This window comes from Symphodus melops (assembly GCF_947650265.1).
Source record: "Symphodus melops genome assembly, contig: scaffold_531, whole genome shotgun sequence".
Lineage (NCBI taxonomy): Eukaryota > Metazoa > Chordata > Actinopteri > Labriformes > Labridae > Symphodus > Symphodus melops.
In genome coordinates this window covers 1-10217 of record NW_027636592.1, presented here as the reverse complement: position 1 = coordinate 10217, position 10217 = coordinate 1, and the positions used below count along the sequence as shown (strand labels likewise).

The following is a 10217-nucleotide window of genomic DNA, read 5'->3' as shown; positions in this document are numbered from 1 at the left end:
GAGAAACCCGTCAGACCATGAAACACCTGCAAAATGAGACACAGCAGACATGGATGCAGGAGGGAGGAGGAGGAGGAGGGAGAGGAAGAGGAGGGAGAGGAAGGAGGAGGAGGGAGAGGAAGGAGGAGGAGGGAGAGGAAGAGGAGGATGAGGGAGAAAAGTAGGAGGGAGAGGGAGGAGGAGGAGGGAGAGAGGAGGAGGGAGAGGAAGAGGAGGATGAGGGAGAAAAGGAGGAGGGAGAGAAGGAGGAGGAGGAGGAGGGAGAGGAGGAGGAGGAGAGATGGAAGGAGGAGGAGGAGGAGGAGGAGGCTGAACAATCAGAGAGCAGAGGAGCAGGTGCTTTAGGTACCCAGGGCTGCTGAGCGTAGTACTGGGGCATTTGGCTCTGCTGCATGAGCTGGTCTGATGGAGCTCCTTCAAGTGCCTGAGAGGGGAACGGAGAAAGTGAGGGGGGGGAGGGGGGGGGGTCAGAGGGGGAGACAACGATCAGACTGATTCAGAGAAGGCGTGGCACCTACTGGACCCGATCATGGAGCTTCTGCAGGAGAAAGGGGGTGGGGCAGATGGAGCAGAAGGCTCCATGTTCAGCACACTGTGCAGGATCCACTCTGCCCCCCTGCTGGTCACAGCTGAACACTTACAGGTCAGAAGAAGACCTGGGACCTGCTGACCCCGAAACTTTAAACCAACAGAAACCAGACTTACAGAGCTTCTCCTTCTGATGCTTGTTTTTTCCAGAACGTTCCTGTTTCTGATCTTTATGCAGACGACACTGTGCTGTTTGTTTCTTGTTTATTCTTCTTAACTTGTTTGTAATTATAAAGTCAGAAGCTGCTTCCTGGTCATAGTTTTGCTTGTTACAATAAACCTGGGGATCATTTTTCTGTCGGTCCACCAAACGATGACGAGTGGACGTGAAAGAGGAGTGGACTCACCGTGACCTGGAAGGGGCTGTTGGGGATGTGTTCCCCTCCAAAGCGGACACAGATGATGTACTCGCCGGGCTGCGGCGCCGTGTAGAAGATATCAAACGTGCCGTCCTCGTTCTCAACGACGTCCACGTCGAGCTCCGCCCCCTCAGGTGTGCACACGCTGCACGTCACCTTTCCTTTCCCAGCAGCCTTAGCGTCCACGGTGATGACTGTCTGTTCTCCGATCTGGATGGTCGGCCCGACACCGGCGCCTTCGAGTCAACGGGTCAGAAGTGAAATATGAGCTGATTTTTTATCTCACAGTCACTGAGAATTCCCACGACCCACAAAGTACCCAGCATGCACAGTCCACAAGCACGAGACCGGGTTAAAGATGCATCAGGCTCAGTCGGATTATGTCCTCTACTTTAACCAAAGACTCGCATGTTAACATCCAACAACTGGATTAACCTTCCCCATGCCAGCCTGCCTACTCCGTTAGTCCGTTAGTGTGTCCACAGGAAGGAGAGAGAGAGAGAGAGAGAGAGAGAGAGAGAGAGAGAGAGAGAGAGAGAGAGAGAGAGAGAGGGACAAAGACAGAAGGGGACGAGCTGCTGCATCTATCCTCCATGCTGACAGACAGAAGGAAACACTTCAGGAGGCTTACCTAAACCGTGACCGCCGATTGAGACTGATAAGAGGAACGGTGAGAAGCAGCGGAGCGAGGAAACAAAAAGTGACAAATAGAGACAGTCAGGTGGGGGTGTGTGTGTGTGTGTGTGTGTGTGTGTGTGTGTGTGTGTGTGTGTGTGTGGGAGGGGGGGGGGGGGGGGTGAGAGGCAAAAACTGTGCTCCAAAGACTCAATGAAAACGCACAGTGATGGTGGAGTGTGAAGCAGAGGTGTGTGTGTGTAGCAGGGGGAGTGTGTGTGTGTGTGTGTGTGTGTGTGTGTGTGTGTGTGTGTGTGTGTGTGTGTGTGTAGCAGGGGGAGTGTGTGTGTGCGTAGCAGGGGGAGTGTGTCTGGGGAGCACAGCGTGACAAACACAACAATGCATGAAAAATATCACAGCAGCTTCATGAATCCACAAACATCCAATAAAAATCATTCGACTGAATAAAGAGAAGAAATCAGAAGTTCTGTCTAATGCTAAATGTAAGCTCAGCCTAGCTTAGCATAACCACTGGAATCAGAGGTAACCATGATGGGTCAGAAGATAACCAGGTCCAATGTGCAGCACCTCAAACATTAAAGCAGCAACATGTAACTGTAATGTAAAGTGTTTAAAATGAGTACTGCAGCCTGAACTCTAATCATCACAGAGAGCTGGCTCCGCCCCCTCCTCTCACACAGGTCAGCATGTGGTGGACACTGTAGCTTCAGTGTTTAGCCAGCTCTGCCTGTGGTGGACACTGTAGCTTCAGTGTTTAGCCAGCTCTGCATGTGGTGGACACTGTAGCTTCAGTGTTTAGCCAGCTCTGCATGTGGTGGACACTGTAGCTTCAGTGTTTAGCCAGCTCTGCATGTGGTGGACACTGTAGCTTCAGTGTTTATCCAGCTCTGCATGTGGTGGACACTGTAGCTTCAGTGTTTAGCCAGCTCTGCATGTGGTGGACACTGTAGCTTCAGTGTTTAGCCAGCTCTGCATGTGGTGGACACTGTAGCTTCAGTGTTTAGCCAGCTCTGCATGTGGTGGACACTGTAGCTTCAGTGTTTAGCCAGCTCTGCATGTGGTGGACACTGTAGCTTCAGTGTTTAGCCAGCTCTGCATGTGGTGGACACTGTAGCTTCAGTGTTTAGCCAGCTCTGCATGTGGTGGACACTGTAGCTTCAGTGTTTAGCCAGCTCTGCATGTAGAGACACTGTAGCTTCAGTGTTTAGCCAGCTCTGCATGGGTCTGTAAAGCTTTCTGCGTTCTAACCTCTCTCCATGTTTCATCTCCAACATTGATCCTAGTTTGAGCAGCTTTCTGCTGCTGGAGCTTATTAGAAACATGCAGAGGCTTTTTAGCTCGGGTACAATCGCCCCACACGGTCGTTTTGGACGCCCCTGGGTTTGCCAGATATGAGAGCAGTTATCAGGTCAAACTTGTGTCAGTGTTTTTACTTTGCACCTGGTAAAATGAAGACACATTCATTCAAACAGAGTTTATAAAGGAGCGTCTATGTACACACCTGTGACGGTGCACTTGCTGGCATCTCCGGTGGGCAGCGCTCTGATCCTGTAGGGGGAGTAGGGGATCTCGTCTCCTCCGTATTTGATCAGGATAGTGTACCTGCCCGTCATGTCGGGTACGTAGGACACCAGGTACGTCCCATCGTGGTTGTCTCTGATGTTGGCCTTCTTCGGTTTACCCTCTGGGTCCTACACGGGGAAAACGTTTCACAACAGTTTCATGAAAGTAAAAAATGTGTTTTCATTTTGTGTCTGAACACAAAGTGCGAGCACTCACGGTGATCTGCACGGCCAGCAGGCCCTCGCCGGCGTCTTTGGCATCAATGGTGAACTCAACAGGCATGGAGGCTGGCACTCCCGTGGTGTTCAGGCCGGGTCCGCTAGCTCGCACCTTACTGGCATCGTGGGTGGGGAGCACCTTCACCTTGTAGGGGCTGATGGAGGGAGAGGGGGAGGAGCTTAAACACAGACAGGAAGTAAACAAGCATCCACCTGCTGGAGTCTTCGGCGTGTTACCTGCGTGGGATCTCCTCGTCCGCATACAGCACGTTGATAGAGTACGGTCCCTCTCTGGTGGGGACGTAGTTCACCGTGTGAGTCTGATCGCCGTTATCCACCACCTCCACGGGCTCCACCACACCTGCACGCACAGCCACCACCATTACAGCTTCTATCAACTCTGCTCAACTGTGTGCAACCACCCTGAAACACAACTTCTACCGCCTGCTGACTACAGGAAGCCCGTCTGCAGCTTCGCTCGGAGGAGCTTGAAGAAGTCAAACCAACCTTTGGGTCCTTGCACGCGGACCTGCAGCGGGGCAACTCCAGCTTTGGAGGCGTCCACGGTGAAGGCCTGAGGGATGCTCGCTCTGACGTTGTTGCTCAGACCTGGACCCTGACACTTCACCTTGGTGCTGTCCACCGTGTCACTGACGGGGACAGAGAAGGGACTGCCTGCACGGACAGAGGGACACAAGGGATTCATGAGATGGCTCAAAGCATCACTCAGAGTAAACGTGTGATGCTTCAGAGATGTCTGTGTCCGTCACCTTTGATTGGCTGTCCTCCGTAGGTGATATTCAGGTTGTACTTCCCGGGCTCGTAGGGGACGTACTCCACGCTGCAGCTGCCATCTTTGTTATCAGTGCAGGACATTTTAGCCTCTGATGGACCCTCCATGGCGAGACCCAGACCCCCGGTACCTGCTCCTCTGCAGAGCGGACGAGACGCAGGTTAGAGATCGAAGCAACTTTAAAACTAGTCAGTGAATGTCTTTGTTGAACTCACCTGGTTTCCACGGTGAACTTGTTGGGCTTGTTGGTGATTCCTCCCTTCAGACCGGGACCGTGCACGCGAACACGAGCCGGATCGCAGCCTTCAGTGACAGCGACGTGGAACGGGCTCTTGGGCACCGGGGAGCCGTCGTAGCAAACCTCCACGCTGTGAGGGCCTGAGAGGACGAAAACACACAGATCAGCTTCAAGTCAGCAGAAAACAAAACACTCCTCCTGCACGCAGCGCCGCCACTTACCCTCCTCGTATGGCGTGTACTCCACGCTGTAGGTCCCGTCTCCCAGGTCGGTGATCATGGCGTCCGTGCTGCTGCCGGACGGGTTGCTGATGAGCGTTTTGATGTGATCGCCTCCGGCCTTAGTGAGAGCACGAGCGTCCACGGTGAAGTCTGTGGTCGCCTCGCGGAAAACACCTGAAAGAACCCAACGAAGAAGCTGAAGCGTGAAGGTGACTCAGGTGATGCTGAAGACACAACGTGAAGCAGCTGCTGACCTTTGCCCTCCACTCCCGGTCCAAACACTCGGACTCCGCTGGCGTCGACCGCAGGCTCCACGGTAAGCCGAGCGGGGAAGTTTGGCACATCCTGGCCCCCGTAGCGGATGGTGAGCGTGTAGGAGCCGGGGTACAGGGGGATGTAGGTGATGGTGTAGGTCCCGTCTCCGTTGTCCTGGATGTGGACCTCGGCCTCCATGCCGCTGTCTGAGATGATCTCAATGGTCAGATCGGCCGGGCCGGCGTTGGTACAGTCCACGATGAACTCTCCCTTCTCGCCAACTTTGGCGCGCTCCAAACCTGGACCGGAGCAGCGGACCTGCGAGGAGGAAGATCAAGGACAAGCACAGAGACTCTTTAACGCGTCATTCATCTGACAGGTGAGCAACGAGGTCGTCTGTCCGGCGCAGCGTCTGACCTTGGACGGGTCCGAGGTCGGGTACGCTGTGGTGGTGAACGGGGATCCGGGGATCGGGAGTCCATCGTAGGTGAGCTCCACCTGGTAGGGGCCGGTCTCCCGGGGGATGAACTTCACCTGGCTGGTCTCCGGACTCAGACCCGGCTCCACCTGAGACCACCAACACATGGTCAGACCAGTAAAACCATCAGCGGGTCAACTCAAAGAATATGATTCCACATCTTCTGTCCTACCTTGCTGACGATGGGTTTCCCTGATGGTCCGGTGACCTTGGCGGCGACCTTGCCCTGTCCGCCGGCACCCTTTGATTTGACACTGACTTCCTGGTCTCTGCCGACGGTCATCTCTACGATAAACAGAGAACAGAGAGGGCTGTACATCTGAAGACTCAGGATCCTCTTTTGTGTGCAGGTGACAGAGGAGTGAGCGGTACGTACTGTCTCCCAGGCCGCTCACGTTGATCTTGCTCAGGTCCAGCGTCGGGGCCACGGCCACGTTGAACGGGCTCTTGGGGATTTGATCCCCTCCGTAAGTCACGGCGACTCCCAGAGGACCCTGAGCGAAGGAGCAGAAGAGTTCATGAGGAGCAGTGAGGTCAGAAAATGTTCATATCCTAACCTGGCATCAAGCTCTAGGGCCTTCGTTATTTTCAAAATAAAAGCCCAGAAGTAAAGCACTCTGAGCTGAAGACAGGCAAACATTCAAAATCAAAATCAAAATAATTGTTTTTAATAATTAATATTAATAAATCAAAGGAGGATGGTTAGCTTCTACAACTGTTAACCAGCCACCTGATGGCGTCCTACCTGCTGCACAGGTGTGTATTTGACGGTGTGTGTGTTGTCATGGTTGTTGATGACTTCAAAGTCTTTCACCGCCTCTCCTTTGATCGGCCCGCTGAAGTTACAGTCCAGGTTCGCTTTCCCTGCTCCTTTAGTGCTCACCGTGAAGTGAGTGGGCTTGTTCAGTTCAACTCCTGAAACACACACACACACACACACACACACACACACACACAGAGACACACACACACACACACACACACACACACACACACACACACAATGAAGTGAAGCAGACTTTCCCATTTTTAACCATACAGATAAAAGGTAAACAAACACACTCGTTAAGGTGGACTCGTTAAGGTCGACTCGTTAAGGTTGACTCGTTCAGGTCGACTCGTTAAGGTCGACTCGTTAAGGTCGACTCGTTAAGGTTGACTCGTTAAGGTCGACTCGTTCAGGTGAACTCGTTCAGGTGAACTCGTTAAGGTCGACTCGTTAAGGTCGACTCGTTAAGGTCAACTCGTTAAGGTCGACTCGTTAAGGTCGACTCGTTCAGGTGAACTCGTTAAGGTCGACTCGTTAAGGTCGACCCGTTCAGGTGAACTCGTTAAGGTCGACTCGTTGAGGTCGACTCGTTAAGGTCGACTCGTTAAGGTCGACCCGTTAAGGTCGACTCGTTAAGGTCGACTCGTTAAGGTCGACCCGTTAAGGTCGACTCGTTAAGGTCGACTCGTTAAGGTCGACCCGTTAAGGTCGACTCGTTAAGGTCGACGCGTTAAGGTCGACTCGTTAAGGTCGACTCGCTCAGGTCGGCTCGTTAAGGTCGACTCGTTCAGGTCGACTCGTTAAGGTCGACTCGTTAAGGTCGACTTGTTAAGGTCGACTCGTTAAGGTGAACTCGTTAAGGTCGACCCGTTAAGGTCGACTCGTTAAGGTCGACCCGTTAAGGTCGACTCGTTAAGGTCGACTCGTTAAGGTGAACTCGTTAAGGTCGACCCGTTAAGGTCGACTCGTTAAGGTCGACTCGTTAAGGTGAACTCGTTAAGGTCGACCCGTTAAGGTCGACTCGTTAAGGTCGACTCGTTAAGGTGAACTCGTTAAGGTGAACTCTTTAAGGTCGACCCGTTAAGGTCGACTCGTTCAGGTCGACTCGTTAAGGTCGACTCGTTAAGGTCGACTTGTTAAGGTCGACTCGTTAAGGTGAACTCGTTAAGGTCGACCCGTTAAGGTCGACTCGTTAAGGTGAACTCGTTAAGGTCGACTCGTTAAGGTGGACTCGTTCAGGTGAACTCGTTAAGGTGAACTCGTTAAGGTCGACTCGTTAAGGTGAACTCGTTAAGGTCGACCCGTGAACGTGTTCTCACCGTTGCGGCTCAGTCCTGGTCCCTCGGCCTTGACTTTGCTGGCGTCATGTGACGGGTCCACTTTGATCCTGATGGGCGTCATAGGAATGGCCTAAAACACAACAAGCACACGTTTGAGCATCTCGTCGGCGTCGTGCTGCGTCCTCCTCTCACTGACTCGGAAACACCCGACACACTCACCTGGTCGGCGAACAGCACCATGATGGTGTAGCTGCCGGCGCCGGGAGGAGTGTATTTCACTGTGAACGTGTCGTTGTCGTTTCTGATGATGTCAAAGTCGATGTCGGCCTCTGCAGGTCCCACCACACCGGGGGCGCACTTGATCCCGATACTGATGTCGCCTGAGACACACGAGTCGCACGCCAGCATTAGAACCTGAACAGCCTTTCATTTAACCAATCAGCATCACTCAGAGTCTGTTCACCTTGACCAGCCTCTGCACAGTCCACAGTGAAGTAGGTCGGCTCGAAGGCCTTGAGTCCGGTCTTGGCCACTCCGGGTCCAGAAACCTTCACCTTGTTCGGATGACAGCCGGCTCCAATGTTCATCTGAGGTCAGAAACACCTTCGGTCACACCTTTAATCCAAACCTGAGAGAGAGTGTGTGTGTGTGTGTGTGTGTGTGTGTGTGTGTGTGTGTGTGTGCGTGTGCTCACTCTGAACGGACTCTCTGGGATGTTGACTCCGCCCCAGGACACCATGGCGGTGTGTTTCACAGGTTTGCGGGGGGTGTAGGTGCAGGCGTAGGTGCCGTTTCCATTATCTTTGACCTGAACGTCCACAGGAGTCCCTTCACCGTCCTGAGCAGAGACAGACAGTTTAGAGACACACACACACACACACACACACACACACACACACACACACACACACACACACACACACACACACACACACACACACACACACACACACACACACACACACACACACACACACACACACACACACACACACACACACACACACACACACACACACACACACACACACACACACACACACACACACACACACACACACACACACACACACACACACACACACACACACACACACACACACACACACACACACACACACACACACACACACACACACACACACGTACCTGAGCCACAATCTTCAGCGGTGCTTTTCCTCCCTGTTTGGCATCAACTGTGAACTCTGTCGGCTTCCCAACAGCCAGGCCGCTGCTCTGCAGACCAGGACCGAACGCCTTCACCTGAGAGACAGACATTCACACACACACACACACACACACACACACACACACACACACACACACACATTTAGAGACACGTTTTACTTTACACAGTCCGTCCCCTGTGGACGAGGAGTCCTGACCTCTGACCTCACCTTGTCGGGGTAGAAGTCTTTGTTCGGCGGGTTGACGATCTCAGCCATGAAGGGCGAGTGTTGGATGTCCTCGTTGTTACAGAGGACGTGCACGGCGTACTCGCCGGCCTCCGTGGGCCAGTAACGCACATCACATGATCCGTCCCCTTTGTCGTCACATTCGATCTTGGCCTGCGACGGACCTTCGACGGAGAAACCTGAGGCGAGGAGAAGAAGGAAGACGGTGAGCTGAAGGAGACGTCAGGGACTTCCTCTTGTTTTAGGAACCTTCTCTCTTCTCTCACCCAGTGTACCGACGTTGTCTCCAACAGCTTCCACCACAAAGTCTGCAGATTTACCCACAATGCCGTTCTCCAGACCTGGACCCCACGCCCTCACCTTCTGCTGGCCTGCCTCAGCACCGATCTTCACCTCGATGGGACTGAACAGGTGCACAGATGAGCAGTCATAAAGGGTGTGTGTGTGTGTGTGTGTGTGTGTGTGTGTGTGTGTGTGTGTGTGTGTGTGTGTGTGTGTGTGTGTGTGTGTGTGTGTGTGTGTACGTACCTGCGGGGTATGTGCTGCCCTCCCCAGGTGATGGTGATGCTGTACGTTCCAGGTGTGGTTGGATAATATTCAAATGCATAAACATCATCTCCCAGATCTTTCCTCTTACACGGCTCGTCCAGACCCTCTGCAGACACACGCCGCCTGTCAGTCACGCTTTGAACTAATCCCCTCATCATCCTCATCATCATCTTCATCATCATCATCCTCATCATCATCATTATTATCATCACCACCACCATCATCTTCATCTTCATCATTATCATCAATATAAGCCCCTCCCACTTTGAAGCCCTGCCCCTTAATGAGCCCGGAATGTTTTAAACTTTGAGCTCTGATTGGAGGCCTTTTTAAATTCAGTGCTGAAATTCAGTGTGTGTGTGTGTGTGTGTGTGTGTGTGTGTGTGTGTGTGTGTGTGTGTGTGTGGGGACTCACTCGGCCCTTTGATGGACACTTTGAGCTCTCCTGTTCCTGCTCCTTTGGTGTAAACTTTAAAGTCTGCTGTCTCCTTCACTCTCAGACCCTTCGGCTGCAGACCACGACCCTTCGCTTTGCAGAGGCTGGGGTTTGCTGTGGACACACACACACACACACACACACACACAACACACACACACACACACACACACACACACACACACACACACACACACACACACACACACACACACACACACACACACACACACACACACACACACACACACACACACACACACACACACACACACACACACACACACACACACACACACACACACACACACACACACACACACACACACACACACACACACACACACACACACACACACACACACACACACACACACACACACACACACACACACACACACACACACACACACACACCA

General features: G+C 52.8%; 1 protein-coding gene across 1 annotated transcript; it reads right to left on the bottom strand.

The window, feature by feature from the left end:
- Positions 1 to 349: 349 nt before the first annotated feature.
- LOC306819326 (filamin-A-like) lies at positions 350 to 9943 on the bottom strand (the record flags this gene model as incomplete). The annotated part of the gene is made up of 24 exons (XM_079373107.1): positions 350 to 424; positions 936 to 1183; positions 1579 to 1602; positions 3085 to 3274; positions 3363 to 3519; positions 3602 to 3725; positions 3872 to 4039; positions 4135 to 4295; positions 4373 to 4535; positions 4617 to 4790; positions 4871 to 5189; positions 5289 to 5438; positions 5522 to 5634; positions 5726 to 5843; positions 6095 to 6264; positions 7438 to 7528; positions 7618 to 7778; positions 7862 to 7985; positions 8093 to 8236; positions 8548 to 8661; positions 8796 to 8992; positions 9080 to 9216; positions 9342 to 9468; positions 9778 to 9943. Coding segments are annotated over 24 exons (3615 nt in total), but the record flags the coding sequence as incomplete, so codon positions are not given.
- Between the last annotated feature and the right edge of the window lie 274 nt (positions 9944 to 10217).